This window comes from Hoplias malabaricus, chromosome 4, assembly GCF_029633855.1.
Source record: "Hoplias malabaricus isolate fHopMal1 chromosome 4, fHopMal1.hap1, whole genome shotgun sequence".
Lineage (NCBI taxonomy): Eukaryota > Metazoa > Chordata > Actinopteri > Characiformes > Erythrinidae > Hoplias > Hoplias malabaricus.
This window is the reverse complement of record NC_089803.1, coordinates 35785088-35803311: the sequence shown is the minus strand read 5'-3', so window position 1 is coordinate 35803311 and position 18224 is coordinate 35785088. Positions and strand designations below refer to the sequence as shown.

At 37.9% G+C, this 18224-nt stretch overlaps 1 protein-coding gene across 1 annotated transcript; it reads left to right on the top strand.

Moving 5' to 3' along the window:
* Positions 1 to 352: 352 nt before the first annotated feature.
* Positions 353 to 17129, top strand: slc6a13 (solute carrier family 6 member 13). Its single transcript, XM_066666859.1, has 15 exons — positions 353 to 491; positions 4662 to 4862; positions 6333 to 6467; positions 6543 to 6683; positions 6836 to 6923; positions 8635 to 8767; positions 9358 to 9492; positions 11042 to 11145; positions 11281 to 11405; positions 12155 to 12267; positions 12560 to 12697; positions 13130 to 13232; positions 13539 to 13639; positions 13817 to 13987; positions 14089 to 17129. The coding sequence occupies exons 1-15, from the start codon at positions 485 to 487 to the stop codon at positions 14251 to 14253; spliced, it is 1860 nt and encodes a 619-aa protein (XP_066522956.1). The 5' UTR covers positions 353 to 484; the 3' UTR covers positions 14254 to 17129.
* The last annotated feature ends 1095 nt before the right edge of the window (positions 17130 to 18224 follow it).

Sequence of the window (18224 nt, the reverse complement as noted above, 5' to 3'; positions counted from 1 at the left end):
CCTGTTTGGGGTCTGGAGCCTGCATAGAACCACTCATAGAACCATATTTATTTGCAATACAGCAGCCATTGAAGTAGCCTTTAGCATTTGAGCTAAAGGCTTTGCCCAGTGTCTGTGAGTGCTGTGGCCTTGCAGTGCTCTAATGTCATTTCAGTCAGTGTGGTCTGGCCAGGGTGGTCTTCTGACCCAATGCCATTTTCTCCCTGCTCAGCCTCCTTTCTCACTAAAGACAGACGCTCTGTGGGCAGAATGGGAGAGTAAAGAGTTATGCAATCCATCAATCACTCTCGGAGGCTGCACAGGCCTCTAGTGTGCTGCTTCATGAATGAGGGAGACAGAATTTGGGGGGAGGAGCTGGTAAAGCTTCATTGAAGGCTGAGGGGTGAGCCTTAGCAGGATCCCTCCTGTGCCTTCAATCACATTATATAGTCGAACCTCCAAAATTATTGGCCGCTTCTCTGCACGACTGCAATCCACAATCCAAATGACAGGTGAGTGCACACAGAAGCAAATGCTTGTTTTTATTCTCGTGGAAACTATAAGCTTGGGAACTAATAATGTTGTGTTGTGTTAGAGTCTAATGTTATTTAGTCTTGTTAATTTTATAATATGGTTTCAAGTTTCTGGAACACATTACTAATCAGCATGTATATATTCTTCGTTTTATGTGTTATATGTATTGAATTTAACAATTTAACATTTAATTTTCCATTCACAGTTTGTGTTATACTGATTTATGTGAAGGTCAGTTATAGTTTTGTATCTATGCTCATCCTGTGAGTGAAGGATGAGTTAATTACTCTGTAGTTTAAAAGCTGCACTATATATATATTGCATGCAGACATGCAGTTTGATTTTTCCTGCAAGGGTCAAAGTGCAGTCAGCACTGAATACACATTTGTAGACTGTCGGTCAAAGCATTGCGGCACATGCTCCAGCTGTAAAGGTCAGTTAGTTTGTTCGGCATGGTAAAAACATACACTACATTTGAGATTGGGCAGTGGTTTTATTGAACTTTTCGGAAAGTTACAAAGTCTCACCTGAACTACAGATGAGAAAGGCACAAGTATGAACCTGTCACAATGTGCTTCAAGGAATTTCACCAGTGTAACATTCTTCATGTGGTACTTTTCCAGTGCAGTCCCCATTAGATACAAGAAAAGAGCCACAAAAAACTTTAAACTTTCACTAATATCACAATGACCAAAACTAGATGTAGATAGTCTTGTGTGTGTTTTATTTATTTATTTTTTTGACTTGAGAAAATAATCAAAGAATTATATACATTTAGGATCTACCCACCCCTGCCTACACATTAATAACTCGTTTAATGAGTCAATGAGAATTAATGGGTTAATAAAAGAATTAATGGGTTAAGAATTATGGAATTTTAAACAATTATTTGACATTACTGACCTCAATATATCTGTGGTATTTAAAACTACTTTTATGGGAAAGACTGGGGGACTCCCTTTTTTTTTCCAGATGACCTATGTGATCATTTAGGACGTAATACTCTTGCCTGTTCCCAATGGTGCTGGCCTGTAAATATTGATTTTATGACCAGATAGCAGTGAGCACAAACCCTTGAAATGTCATTGACTGCTACTGTGTCACCTGACCAGGATTAATTCCCTGTTGATTTCTGAGTGGAATACTAAGTCACACCTAGTGAACGACGAGCACATCTTGAACCTCTTATTTCTGTGGTGCTTGGTAATCAGGCCACTTTGTCAGCTCCCTAAGCCTGTGAAAACCAAGGTAAACTGTGATCAAACTTCCTGGCACCAAGTTTTCTCCTCAAACACAAAGGCCTCCAAGCCACAGAGCTTTTTTCTGCTCATTGCTGCCAACCCTTCATTCCCACAAGTTCCTTGTTAAAGCAAGAGTCTATTTTTACTCCCCGCACCAGGCTTTTCAGTAAAGGCCCGGCAGCGGATGGAGGGACAGAGGCTGAGTTGGTGCTGCTTGTCCCCACATTCTCCTCTGAGAGAGAGAGAGAGAGAGAGAGAGAGAGAAAGAGAGCAAGAGAGAGAATTCTCAAGGCTTTTGGCACAGCAGGATGCCTTCGTTATTTGTTGTTTGAAACCCCAAGTATGTCGAGAAAAAGTTGTCCCTATCCCCCCTGAGCAAAGAGATGGAGGGCTTGAACATATTCTTTCTCTAAATCCCTCAGCTGAGGACGTCTGGTGCTTGAAGACCACACACTGTGGAAAAGGATATTGCTGTTGTGTAGGATGCAAATAGCAAAGTTTGAACTATACATTCCTAGTGTCCTATTTTCTGCATAGGTTAACTAAGCTGCAAAAGCAGTTAAATTGGAATTAGTCACATTATAACAGGGCTGGGGTGCTGGAGTGCCCTGGAAATAGCTGTTAATGTGAGCTGACAGGAGTGAACACAGTCAGAGAGAGTTCTGTTTGTGGCACAGAGAGAGCTCTTTTTGAATCGTGCCACTAACAGGGCAGAGGCACAGCCCACAGTGCTGTTGTAATGCAGCACTATGTCTTGTGTGTTTGCAGCACAACTGAATGATGTAGGCCACAATGTGTGTATAAGAGTCGTTGAAGCTGGAACGCCAGTGCTTTTTTTGGATAAATAGGGCTTGAGCACTTAGGATATTTTTAAAGTAGTATAAAATTGCACAATAAATAAAAGAAAACCACGAACACAGTTAATGTGCTTCATGGTTTTTGTGAATGAAAAGGATAATAGATAGATTAAGCGTACTTGATGTATTTAAACTCTGCAAACATAGAAGAAATATTCATGTCATTGTTAAGACAACAGTTTGGAAATGTTCAACAGAAATGTATCCAAGATTTTCTTTTCTTTGAAATGTAGGTAGATACGTTAAGCTACTATTCCTTGGCACTAACATAACACTCCAAATCCCTAACACTTGAAATTAGCGTGACTGTATCAGTGGCAATCTGATTAATAATTTTGTAATGTAACTATGTGTATAACTGTGGTTATGTGAATATTGGATCACTGCCAGGGCAGTGCTACAGAAGTGGATGTTCCTCTACACTCTCCGAAAAAATGGTATGATACATGTACACTGTTGGTCACTAAAGGTATAAACTCTGTAAATGAACCTTTAAGGGTACAGTGGTGGTTTTAAAGTCCAGAGCCAATACATAATTGTTCAATTCTCAAAGACAGAAATCCCAGGCACAAAAGCTGTTTTCCATCTCAGCATGACACCGGAGTCCAAACCCAGGGCTCCTCCGCTTCACTGTGACTGTGCAGACTATGAACAGAAAGGTATATTTCAAGTTGATCCACTTGAGCTCCAAATGTTCCAGGGGCTTGTATGTTCCTTACAGACAACCCAGACAGAGGGAAAGGTTTCATGGTGGGGCACTAACATAACATAGAGGGGCCAACTTCAGCATGCTTTAAAAAAACTACAAAGCTCAGAGCCCAGCCTGTGGTGACATGTAAGGAAGAACACAAGAAGAATAATTGTGTTTATTAATTGACTTAGGAAAATTGCTTTTCTGCATTTAACCCATCTGTGGTAGTGAACACACACACACATGCAGAGCCATAGCAGGGGGCTGCCAATCACCTTGGCACCTGGGGAGTAGTTTGGAGGTTAGATGCTTTGCTCAAGGGCACTTCAGTTGTGGATGAATTTTTTTCCTTCCTGTCCTGGGAACTGAACTGATCACATATGAACATGGCCCTGAGAAAGCAAAGGCCACATGAGACGTGAGTCTTGTATTAGTATGGCTGGGTCTTCAAGGAGGTGCTTGTCAACCAGTTGTCAAGATATGGAGGCACCTTCAGACCTTGAGATATCAGATGAGGCAGAACCACTCACATGTACCTCGGGAAGACCCTCAGGACAGGGCAGAGTCCAAGACTGAAACACATTCTCGTAAAAGACAATAAGAGAAAACGCCTGTGTTTGCAAATGCAACGTGAATATGGAAATAAGAATTTTTTAAAAATACCAGGGATAACCACTACTCTTTGTGGATTAGGCAGTTACACTACAAATCCTAGTATAAGAATAGCAGAATTTTAGAAACATGTTCATGCTCTATAGTACTGTATTTTATTGTATAATCATGTTTCACCAACTGGTTTACCTTTCACAGTGTTAATTTAACACTAAATTTGTTGATTTAATGCTGTGCAATAACTAAGGAAAAATATGCTGGAGTGTGTAAGGTGGTTATGGTTGCTCATTGTACTGTCTCACACATGTGAGAGAGCCATAGTGAACAAACGTGCATACTGTCAAGACAACCTGCATTGATTCTAGCAGGGCAACAGTTCTAGATATCAGAAGATAAACAAAGCTCAGATGAGCTGTACTCAGGTTTTTATTTAATTTTTTTTTACGAAGAGGAAAGATGAAATCCATTCTTTTCAGAAAATCCACTTCTGGTGGACAGGACGTTTGAGGGGGAAAAAACAACAATTGAGCTTTATTTTATGGTATTCCAGTTGTATAAGGCTATTTTTAGTTTTGCAAACATGACCTTTGTCATACAAAGTCTGCATAGATGCATCGCCTCTGAACATGCTGAATCCTGTCATGAAACAAGGGATTATTTTCTATTGCATTCAATTTACACAGGACGCTTTGAAAGTATTCTGCCTTTTACGGTTTTTTCATTCAATTTTTTCTTGTACTCTCTCAGGAGAAAAAGACATCATGTGTAAAATGGAGCCTTCTAATGGTCTGAATCGCTCACTGGACATTGTGCCCAGCACCGAGGAGAAGATGAAGGACAGAGGCCAGTGGAGTAACAAGCTGGAGTTTGTGCTGTCTGTAGCTGGAGAAATCATTGGACTGGGCAATGTGTGGCGCTTTCCTTATCTGTGTTATAAAAACGGAGGAGGTAAAAAAACAAAAACAAAAGGCAGACTGTAGAACAGACTGGCTTGGCTTGATTTTCTTATTTTCTGTTTAGCAATAGATAGATATTGGGATACAGAGAATAATAATAATAATAATAAGAAGAAGAATAGTCATACTGTTTATAATATCTGTCTATATAAACAATGTTAAATGTGTACATTTAAATAAAACCATGTAAATTCGAATTTTTTTTTTTTACCAGACAAGCATTTTGCACTGGGTCATTTATTAAGCTAAGGAGCTTTTAATAGGTGAATTAATCAATGGAGCAAAAGCTAATATTTTTGGCATGAGTTGAGTAGTTTTTAGTTGAGTAGTGATATAGTGGGTATCACTAGCACATGCTTCATTACAAACAGCATCAACATTGCTATTTAAGTACATTTACTGATGTACAGTATGTAAAACCTTAACATTAGCCATGGTATTCAGAGTTTGTGAGAATATTTAAAAAAAATGGTGGCCCTCGTAACTTAAGTTTCTATGTCAGATAAATGGCCCAACTAAGCTTTAAACCATTTAGGTCCAGATATATTAAAATTACAAAAATTAGTTTGATTAATTCTTATGTTTAGAGTTTTAGCTGGAATTTCTTACACACAGAAATTTCTCTCTTTTAGGTTGATCATCCCACACAGCCATTAGAGAATTTGTAACCTGACTGGGAAGTCGGGCCCAGTTTTTATTTTCTGCTTTTACCAGGTGGCTGTGAAGCTGACCTCTTGACCTGCTCGCTGGGGTGTTTGGAACATAGCTGCCTCACTGGGTCACAGATGTTCTTTGATGTGTCTGTGGTATCTGGATTTGGAAGACAAGCATGTTGGGAATTCACAAAAGAATCAGCTCAAAATAACAACCCAACTCACCAAAAAAGCATACACCAATATGACAAATTATACCACTAAGCGGTTTGTGGATGCTTGCTCAGTAAATGTGTGGGTAATAATAGGAAGGTTGTTCCCCCTCTGATGCAACAACAGCACCCATTTTTGTGGAAAAGCTTTAGACTTGATGTTGAAACATTTCTATGAGAATTTGATGGAATTCAGTCATGAGCTCGTTAGTCAGGTCAGGAACTTGTGTTGAGTGGTTGGTTTTGAATCACAATGACCACTCAAACTCACACCAAATTCTTTGGATGGTGCTCCATCAATCCAGAGAATTCAGTTCCACTGCTCCACAGCCCAGTGCCGGGGGCTTTTTACTCTTTAGCCAACACTTGTCACTGAGAATATTGACCTCAAGTGAAGGTGTGTGTCCAGAATCTGTGTGCCTTAAAGTAGTTTACTGAATTAATATAGGTATGTCTTTAAGTGCTTAGACACAGTGAAACAAGATTACAGTGGTCCAGTGTACCCTCAGAAGGCAAGATATTTGAAACACTGATGTTTACACATTTGTTTCAGTTTTGCTAATTTCAGCCATTTTCTTCTTCTGTCCCTCTACACAGGTGCCTTCTTCATCCCTTACTTGATCTTTCTGGCCACCTGTGGAATTCCTGTGTTCTTCCTGGAGACGTCATTGGGTCAGTACACCAGTGAGGGGGGGATCACCTGCTGGAGGAAAATCAGCCCACTGTTTGAAGGTTGGAAAAGCAACACAAAACCTTCTAAGCTTCTCATTACTCTTTCATATTTCTAAACCAAGTTTTTATGAGCAGGTGTTGGATATGCCACTCAGGTCATAGTGGCCTTGCTGAATATCTACTACATTATAGTTCTGGCATGGGGAATCTTTTACCTCGCCTTCTCGTTCTCCTCCAACCTGCCATGGGCCTCCTGCAACAACACTTGGAACACTGGTGTGTTGATTTATCATCATTTAGTTACCATTTTGTTATTGGATATATTCTTTTGCTTATTCAGCAAGTCTACAACTGACCATTCAAAACAAGACAATACCATAGCTTCCAAGATAGATTTATTGTTAATAATGTTAAATCATGTTGTTTAGACTCTTGCATGGAATTCCAGCGAAGGAATGAATCTGTGGACCAAAGTCATTTTGAGAACGCCACTTCCCCAGTCATTGAATTTTGGGAGTAAGTATTATAAGTGCCACATATGTGAATCATTGCTTTTATATGGTATATATGAATGAGTGAGCGAGCGAGCAATTTACAAGGAAGGTTCCTGCATATAAATTGTCTCCCATGTAACCATAGAAATGCTGAAAGCTTCTCATATTTATTGTACATTTTACAGTTAATCCCTTGTTTAAATATGTCTTTTATACGGTTTTGTTTTGTTTTGTTTTAGCATATATTTTGCAGTAGAGCATTAATGCAGTTGATGACACTTACAGTTATCCCATAACATAAATTTCAATTAGCCAAAACATGTTTGGTGGCCAAATTCTGTCTCAGTTGTTTAGCACTTGATAGATTCTTTATTCATCCCAGAGGGATAAAAAAAAAATACAAAATAGCATGTTGAAGTATGTTATAAAATAAAATAGATATAGAAAATAGAAATAAATATAGTAAAATATAATAAAAATATTTACAGTGTAATGGAGGTAGTGCATTAACCAAGGTAAACAGTGTAAAATACAGTACAGTACAGTACAGTAGTGCAGTTGTAATGTCAGCAGTACAATATGTGCAAATATATAAATATAAATATAGGCATATACTTATAGACATAACAAATATAGGGATTTGTGTATTCAATTGTCCAGAGTACAGCAGAGTCACAGGATTATTATTTGCTGTGCTGAGATGACTTGAACAGTCAAATGGCCTGAGGGACAAAAGACTTCCTGAATCTGTCCGTGGAGTAAGACTGGGACAGCAGTGTACCGCTGAATGAGCACCTCTGCCTCCTCTGATGATGACACTGTGCAGAGGGTGGTCAATATTGTCCATGAGGGTCAGCAGTTTACTGAGGGCCCTTCTCTCTGCCCCTGATGTTAGGGACTCTGTTTCCAGCACAGAACCAGCTTTCCTCACCCGTCTGTCGAGTCACCTGGCATCACTCTTCTTAATGCTACTTCCCCAAGATACTACTGCACAGAACAGGACACTGAATATCACAGACTTGTAGAACATCTGCAGGAGTTTCTTTAACCTCAGAGTGCCTCTCCTCTTGTCCAGATGATTGAGCCCTGTGCAGAAGATAGATGAGGTCATCCTCCACTCACACCTTCTCTTGGTACGCAAACTGCAGTAGGTCCTCAGCATGGCAGACTTGGGGTCTGAGGAGGTTCAGCAGCAGTCACTCCATGGTCTTCATCACATGGGATGCAAATGTGACCGGCCTGTAGTCATTCAGCTCTTTTGGGTGGGCCTTTTGGGAACTGGAATGATGCAGGATGACTTGCAAGTGACCAGAACCTTCCCGAGATGCAGGCTCAGATTGAAGACGGGATGGATGGTCTGTGTATGCCTTGAAATTTCTAGGGCACAGTTTGACTGGGCCTGCTCCCTTCCTGGGACAGATTCTCCTCGACTCTCTGCTGACCTGGTCTTCAGTGAATGTGGGAGGACTGTGGGAGTGGATGTTGGTAAAGGCTAATGTATTTAACCACTAATACATATGTGATCTAGTTAGCTTTGTGCAAACTATCAGGTTTGCCTAAAAAAATATATAGCTAAATGGGTTTCAGATATAGGGAATTCTAAAACAGTGCAACCTGCAACAAAATTCTTTTACAGACAAAAGTGAGAAATCACTTAAATCTCTTAAATTTGCACAGAAATTTCTCAACACTCATGTAAGTCCCTTGCTTTCTTTTCTGTTGTGTGTGTTCAGGAGAAGGGTTCTGCGGATTTCTTCTGGGATTGATGAGATTGGGGAGCTGCACTGGGACATGGTCCTCTGTTTGCTTGTGGCCTGGATCATCTGCTACTTCTGCATCTGGAAGGGTGTCAAGTCCACTGGCAAGGTGAGATCAAGATGGAAGGAAGAATACCAAATGGAAAATAGGGAAAGTTGCATTTTTTTCAAGTATAGACTTTAGAATGTTTCATGTAATTTGAGCTTCTTAGATTTTTAAACCCTTTTTACAGGACTCCAGAAGCTATTAATGCTTTGTTTCTGGTCTGAGGGTCCTCAAGTTAATGTTAATAGAATTCATTTTTTGATGGAAATGTGAATGATGTACAAAAACTAAAGTGAACTGTATCAAGTAAAGAGTTTAATATGTTTAAATTATTTTCATAGTTTGAAGTATATTTCTTTAATATCAAGAAAGCTGCTGTTGTGTTATCCATTCTTTCATCGCACAAACATTTTTCACTGAACAAGTTTTTGTCCTATTGCCCCCTAACAGCTCACCAGAGAATCTCATAATTTCACACAAATTCAACACTGCCCGGGTTCATCTGATTACAGAGCTGAAAAACATGTTACTGGATTAAAAATGACAAATATCCACTATAGGGCCACAAGTAATAATGCTGTATCACAATGTAAAACAAGGATGACCATTTCAGTAGCATTTAATATTTTATTTCATCTCATGCTTCTTACCAGGTTGTATATTTCACGGCAACCTTCCCTTATGTGATGCTGCTGATTTTGCTTATCAGAGGAATCACTCTGCCAGGGGCTTCTCGAGGAATTCAGTTCTATCTCTATCCTGATCTGGGACGCCTGGCAGACCCACAGGTATTACACTCAACTCAGCATGATGTTTAGCCCAGTGTGCATTAGAAAGAAGTTGCTTGTTTGTATTTGAGCTGCTAAGCAGAAAAAGTCTGTGAACTTTTATACATTAGACAAAAAGTTCATACAACAGTTTCTGTATGAAACTGTAGAACAAAACTAAGGCACTAATGGCACTAAGAACTCCTTGTTTCCAGTGTTGTGTCCTGTTATTTGAAGTCTCTGACTGCACTTTAGCTTGAGGTTGAGTTCCTCTGGGGTGAAAGTACTTTTTTCCACTGCTACACAGGAGGGTTCTTTCCCCTTCTACACAGGGTTCACCCAGGTGTTTGGTATGTCCTAGAACTGAACACCCAGCATGAAATCACGGGTTGTTTCATGTCTTGTTATGGTCCGGCTGTGCATTTTGAACTTTGCTCAAGTTTCTCCATCTGTTACAGAAAAAGCCACCCCCCCCCCCTAGGTAGAAAAACAGTGAAAAGTTCAATAGGGTCAAAAGGCATAGGAATTTAGAATTTACCTATACTCTCTTGAAACACCAAATGAAATCTGTTTAGCAGGTTTAGCAGAGCAATACTTTATATGTGGTGCAGTCTTAAAGGTACCGTAAACAGTTTTATTTTGAGCAAGCGACACCAACTTTTAATTTTCTAGTTCTTTAAAGAAACATTTTTGAAAATTAAATGAATCTGAAGGACATACTTAAGGTTTAAGTAGAAAAGTTCTATACCACAGGATGTGTTATACCCCATGAAATATAGTTTCTATACCACCGAATGTTTTATACTACATGATACTATAGTTCTATATCATAGGAGGTTCTATACCACTACGATGTAAACTTCCTGTACCAATTAATATTCGGAAAATAGAACACATTTTCTCAAACATTTCTATAAGTGAATAATGTCAATTTTGTTTTTCACTGTTATCAAAGCACTGGAATATTAGCTGTGTCACTGTCATTCTGTAGTAGAGTGATGCCTGATTGGACAGATTTCTTGATACAGTCATGTGATTACTCCTGGTGTTACTGGGCAGTTTAGGAGTCAATTAATTAAAAAAGAGCTTGTTTCAGAGAAAATTCGTAAAAATAGAATCTTTCATTTTCTATAAAAGATCTAAGAAATGACCTGGCATTTGTCAATATAAATTCTAAGGGGACTAATAAATAATAAAATATTGCATTTTGCATAGAACTGGTGGTCTTGTGATTGCCCCACAGCCCGTGTCACTCTACTGATGGAAAACCAATGGAAACCTAGTAGAAAAAATACTGTCATTCATATATTTAGTTAGTGTGGGAGAATTCTGTTTCGTTATGGTCAGGGTTAGAGAACAGTTCCTTAAATTGCAAAATCATCGCTTTTTCCCTTTCATCATATATCTGGCTGCCTGGAGCACTGCGCTCAAAACTGTTGTGAGATTATAGCACCTGTTTGCTGGGGCTGACATTGCATAATCAAAACTGTCATTAAACCCTCAAGCTTAATATACTATTTTCCTTAGAAATCAAACCAATTTAAATGACCCATGCCCCACGCTTTTCCAGGTGTGGATGGATGCAGGGACCCAAATCTTCTTCTCCTATGCTATATGTCTGGGCTGCCTCACAGCCCTGGGCAGCTACAACAAATACAGCAACGACTGTTACAAGTAAGACCCCTTTTGTAAGACTCAATGTTACAGTGACTGATTAATGGTATGTTTTTAGAGCATGATTTAAACTGACAAAAGGAAGCCTTGTAGGTCTTGTAGGTCATATTTTTGTTGACTCTTTCTGATCCACAGAGATTGCTTGGCTTTGTGCTTCCTAAATAGTGGCACAAGTTTTGTAGCTGGATTTGCTATTTTCTCCATCCTTGGCTTCATGTCTTATGAGCAGAATGTACCTATTTCAGAAGTGGCAGAATCAGGTAGGTGCAATTTCTGTTGGGAGATTAAGTATGTCTTTTGCAAGTTTGCATATGCCCAGAAAGGCTGAAGGCAGCTATTTCACTAATGACATGCAAAGTAATAAATGGTAACACCAAATTAAGTGTTAATTTTATTTAATTTAAATTAATTTCACAAATATGCATAGTTTCTCCTGTTAGCATTACACATAGTAAATGGTGAATATTTTATTTTTATGAGAAATTATACATTATAATATAATACACTATGTCATTCCTAAACTCATAATCAAATAAATGTACTGTTAATTGGGTAAAATAATAACTCAAATAAAAGGACTACCCCCCAAAAAAAGTACTTTACTTTTTACTTAGTTACTAAAGCTAAACTGAATAAACAGGCTTTTATGACACTGTTCTTCTTTTTGAATCTTTAGTCAAAAATACAAGTTACAAGTCAAATTTAGCACACCAGTAATGCATGATGAAACTAGATCAAAATAAATGTAAATTAATATGGAAATGCAAATGCAATGTAAATTATTTTTGAATTACTAATATACTTGAGTAGAAATGAAAGTGTTACTATCCTGAGGAAAGTACCAATATATCATAACTTTACTTAAATACATGCACTTGAGTAAATGTAACTAGTTAGTCTGTAAGCTGTGGTAGTCCAAAGTTGTTCTGCTCTCAAAGTATAAAATCAATGAGAGCAGCAGGGCAGTACAAGAAAAGAGAGATGTAGAAACTGATAATCTATGTTCCAGGTCCTGGACTGGCCTTTATTGCTTATCCACGTGCTGTGTCCATGATGCCCTTCTCTCCTCTCTGGGCTTGTTTCTTCTTTATTATGATTGTGCTACTTGGCCTGGACAGTCAGGTAAGAGGCACACATGTGAGATGTAACTGAGATGTATATATATATCAGTTATATTTAGCTAATCATAGACTGTCCTAAAGAAAAAAAATCCAAAACTTTTTATTTATAGTCTTACACACTTTAGATCCAACTGTTTTGGAGGTTATAAGTGTTGCCATGACGAAACTGTTGTGAAACCGTTAATGGTGATGATAAGCCACTGCAGAGATAACTGATATTAGATATGAGAGAATTAGCCACTAGCCTGAATCAGCTTTGCTTTTTTTGTCCCGTTTACTTTCCCATCATTTAGTTTGTCTGTGTGGAGAGCTTGGTGACCGCAGTGGTTGACATGTACCCATCAACGTTCCGCCGCAAAAACCGCAGAGAACTCTTCATCCTTGTAGTGGCCATTGTTTCATTTCTCTTGGGCCTGATCATGCTAACACAGGTAGGGCTGACTAAATGACAGCTTCTTTTGAAGGAAACCCACCCAGACATGGGGAGAACACACTAGACTCCTCTCAGACAGTCACCAGGAGCAGGGCTCGAACCCACAACCCCAGGACTCTGGATCTGTTGCGACAGCGACTTTACCTGTTGTGCCACCCTGTTCAAATTATGTATAAAAAATAAAATAATATCAAGATGAGGGTTTTGATATGACAGTGACTATACGTCAGTACTTTCATTGAGTGAGGGGTTGGGATTAGAGTAAGTTTTTGGCCAAATGGAATGTGGTCGCAGGAGAGATTTGGCACTCAGGTCACACTTAGGGTAGATCTGGTTTATAGGGAAAATCCAAAGTCCAGAAAAGAGCATTGAGGAAACCCACATACTTTTAATTGTCGTCATCCATAATAGTTCTCTCTTTGCCTCTCAGGGTGGAATGTACGTCTTTCAACTTTTTGACTACTATGCAGCGAGTGGGATGTGCCTCCTATTTGTTGCCATATTTGAAACTATTTGCATTGCCTGGATTTATGGTGAGAACATGGACACAGATGCTACTGTCCTTCAGTCACAATATGTTTTGTTTAATGTATTTCATACTTCATTATTCAGCAAAAAATAACCAGTGTCAAAACAAGTAACTGTTTTCAATGTCCAAACAATAAATCTCCTACTTGTTCTAGAGCTACACACTCTACACTTCGTGCAAAAACATGTTGAATTATGATTAAACAGTTTACACAAATTCTTCTATTAATTTTATTTACATACAACACATACATGCATTTCTTACTAGCTCAAGGTTTAGCCAGAAAATGACTGCTTCTTTTGCTTCTCAGGTGCTGACCGTTTTTATGACAACATTGAAGACATGATTGGCTATCGACCAGGACCCTATATTAAGTACTGCTGGTTGTTCCTGACCCCAGCCACCTGTTTTGTATGTTGCAATTTAGCATTATTCCCTCAGTAAAAAATATGTTCATGCAAATGATTTAAATAAATGTACTTTTTATTGTGTGGTGTTAATAACCACAGTTATGGGGCAGCCTCATATTTGCCACTTTAATTCTAGCCTCATTGTATTTTTTTCCCCACTAATATCTTCATCTTGTAGGGCACCTTTGCCTTCTCTCTGATCAAGTACACTCCACTTAAGTACAACAATGTATATGTGTACCCTTGGTGGGGCTATGCTCTCGGATGGCTACTGGCTCTATCCTCCATGGTCTGTATTCCTCTGTGGATCATCTATAAGATGGGCACTACCAAAGGAACACTCAAAGAGGTGATACCCTCTGATTACAAAGGCAACATGTAGACTATCGATCTTCTAATAATTCTAATGAGCATTCACAAATTTCTTCATATCTTTTTCTGTCTTATTAGCGATTCCGTGAGCTGTCCATTCCCTCCCCTGACCTGCCAAAAACCAGACAGGAACAGGAGAAGATGCAGGCTATCTTTTCAGCAGATGGGCACAGTCTTCGTCAGAGAGGAACCCCTACCAAGGAAGGATACTTTCCAGTCAATGAGAAGGAATCGAACTGCTGAATCCTATAATGCCATAGGCCATGATGTACCACTTTAAGTCTCTGTAAAGGTGGAACTTTGAAACCTTACACTGATACCTCACACTGCTAACAGCAGCCAAATAGCACCAAACACGCAATGGAGGCCATTTTTCAGCTTCCTTTAAGTCCTAGAAAAGACTCTGTCGCCCTCTGTAGGTATATTTTTTAATTATCAACAACACTGGCCCTGTTTCTGTTTTGCCCTAGTCCAGGCAGCCAAAAATTCCCTTTTAATCCCTATTTGCATTAGTTCTCTAATAAAATTCGCAATTATTTTTTAAATCAATTTGCTGTATAAACCTAGCTAATAACCCAAACTCTAAATATTTATAATGTTTAATAGGCCTGTCAGATGTAGAGGGGCAGAGAAGAGTGAGGAATGGGCTGAGATAAGAATGTGTGTGTACATTTACCACTGGACTAATATACCCAGTGTCTTAACATTTTTATAATTCTCTTTGTAAACATTTCAGTATTATGTTGAACAGATATTCAGTGTGTGGAGGGATATATACAGGCTCTCTCTGCCGAAGTGATTGCTGTGATCTGCTTTCTAAGGAAGCAATTTGTATTTTAGCTTTCACATGGAGATGTGACATTGTTTCATATTTCAAGCCACAAGAAGTACACAGTCTTTGTGGTAGAAAACACTGCAGAATGCAGGAACTGCATAAAATATGTATGTACTGTATTGGAATGTGTTGACACTCTCAGACACATCACAAACAGAATGTAAAACACCACACGAACACAGACTCTCAAACACACATCACATACATCAATGTGCCTGATCCACTTGTACCAGCACCAGTACACCATCACCCAGTGTCAGGGTAGTGATAGAAAATGACCATTAAGGAACAGGTATATGCAGAAAAAAATTACACAAAATTGACATTCAAAAACACACTTATATTCCACATACACACACTCTCACACATATCTTTGACACTCCCCCACACAAGACACAAGACACTAGACCCAGACACTCATACACATACACACACTACTCACAGATATTCACATAAAAGACACATCGCACACCGGCTCCCAACACTTACACCATGTTCTAAGTCATTACATTTCATCTGTTCAAGAATCTTCACCCAATCTGACTTACCCCTGAGACCGTTCTAAAACACCTACAAACACTAATTAGCCCAAAACATCAGTGGATTAGAGAAATTCATAATATATTTTCATACTGAGATTGTCATTTTAGACACAGAGTTCAAGCATGCACTCTCAAAAATAAAGGCGCTGCAGAGGATCATTTGAGAAATGCCCAAGAAGATTCATTTTTGGCTCCGTAAAGAACTATTTTTGTTTAAGGAATGCGTGTGTGAAGAACCTTTTAAAGGTTTAAAATCCATCACTCTGTCTTAAGGTTCTTTATCAATTTAAACATATCAGCAAAAATGGTTCTTTATGGCATCACTCTAAGAACCTTTTGTAGCAACTTTATTTTTAAGGGTGTGGGCTTAATTTGTGGTTCAAACTACGAAATGGCACAACAACTACATGCGAGAGACACCTTGGACCATACAGATACACACTTGCTGTTATATTTTTGATTGCAGCTGTCTTTGAATTTGTTTTCAAAGGGCATGAAACAAACCAAGAAACGCTTCAAAGTATATTATAAGATATGGCATATGATATTTTGAACCACCAGAAAAATGTAATGGCCAACTTCATAACAGTAAGTAAAGCATAGAAGTAAGGGCAGTCCAAGGCATTTTAAGGAGTACCTGCATTTAAGTTAACGTAAAACAAAAATACTGGAGGTCCAATAACAAAGAAAAGGTTAAATAGAACATGTAGTTAAAGCACGGTAGTTCATGGACACAACCTACAGATATTTCTGTGTGAAATTTTTCAACCTAGCCTTTCCAAGTAAAACTGAATTTAAAACAAATATACAGTGCAATACACATTAAAAGAGTAAAGCAAAGGTAATTGCATAACCATGGTCAGTGTTTTTAAAGTGACATATTTTCTTTGCATGTTCAGCTAAGATGTACTGCTTTAAAGGTACATGAATAAAGTTGACTTTTGGTAAAAGGTATTTGTATTAAAGGATATCTGTACTCTGTACAGTAGTTTTAGATTCCCTATCTAAAATGATATAAAACTTGTTGTATTGAATAATACAGTAATTTAGCTAATTAGCTTTTCCTTTTTCAGTATTCTGTGTGTACAGAAGTGTGTAGAAGTATATGTACATATACTTATACTAGGCTTTTGATTGATTTGAAATATCTTTGGTATATTCCATACCTTCTTCAAAAGTATGCCTGTAAAGAAAGTCTGCATTAATCTACATTTTAGTTCCAGTTTAGTTATTTAATTTTAGGGACTGTTTCTTGTTTTTGTTTTTTAATGTACATTTCTGTTGGTGACAGTGTCTGTATCAGTGTATGATTGCTCAAACATATTTCATTTCAGGCTCCTAAATGTGCCAAAAAGAAAATAATGGAGCCTAATAAAGGTCAGTTCCTATTCTACGGAATAGGACACTAAGAATACTGATACTAAGAATGTCCACTACAGCTTCGGAAGTTACTGAGTACTTAATTCATTTTTAGAACTGCAAGGTTTGTTTTGTACTTCAACTCAAATTATTTTTGGGAAAGATCTTACTATTTTTAGTATAATTATTTCACAAGGTGAGACATTTCCTTCAGTTTATACATTACCCACCTCTGTGTGTATATACTCTAATCTTCTTATTTGCATTGTGATGAAACATGTTTGGCAACAATGACTAAAACTTTGACCAGTCTATATGTATATAATATGTAAAGAATGGTTATGGCTTATCTTTAATGAGGAGCTACAAATAAATATATCAATTAAAACCATTTTCACTCGTTCACTCTGTGCTAAGAAATATTTTCAGTTCTTTAAGACTGTAAAAGCCAAATAGCTGTTTACAGTAAATACTTTTCTGCTTTTAATGTAAATACTTCTTAAAAGTATTCGTGATCCACAGAAAAAATGGCATAGGAACATGATGGCACTATGGTGTAATGTTATGGAGGACTTGTTTTAATATATACAGAACTGTGCAGAAGTCTTAGGCACCTAAGATAATTTATATATATTTAAGCTAATGCCTTCTCAGTAAATGTGGTGCTTGTATAAAGTTATCAGTCTCAGTAAACACAAAAATGTAATAATATAATACAAATAAGAAATATAAGATATTAATTCTATAAAGTACTAGGTGTGAGTGAGTTTGAAAAACAATGTTTTGTTCAGATTCTTGAATTTGTTAAATCAACAGCACACATTATTTAAAATCATTATTTATAAAACTAGGTATTGGATGATAACCTCAAATAATGTAGATTGCCACAAGGAGAGATTTGCTAAAAACAAACAAACAACACACAAATTACGCCCAACATTAGAATAAAACCAAATAACATTATTCCAGTAAGTGTGATATTCTGTGTGATATCTATGGAGAGAGATTAGTCTCAAAATACTTTACAAATGCGTAAATGTTAATCCACAAATTAAACACAAGTCACAAATATGTTTCACTGTTCACAAATGAATACATCCCAGTCTGTGTCTCACTGTCTGCAATATGTACAAATACAGTTACATTCATAAATACATGCTTTTCATAGATATTTCATCTTTCATCAAATTTCATATCATCATTTTATGCAAAAATAAATACATTTGTTTAAATTTACATTGCAAATATTTGTTAAGTCAAAGTCTCGAATTTAAATTTTATTTGTAAAATGTAGAATCTGCGTTTGTGGATTAAGTCACTCACGAGTTTTCCGTGACGTGCATTTGTTCATTTCCTCTCGGGTTTTTGGATTTTGAGACTTTCCTTTCGCATTTCACCCGCTCCAAACACAAATGCATCCTGATCCACAAATGTGGCCAGCAGGTGGCACTGTTGTTTTAGGACGTGGGGGGAGGGGG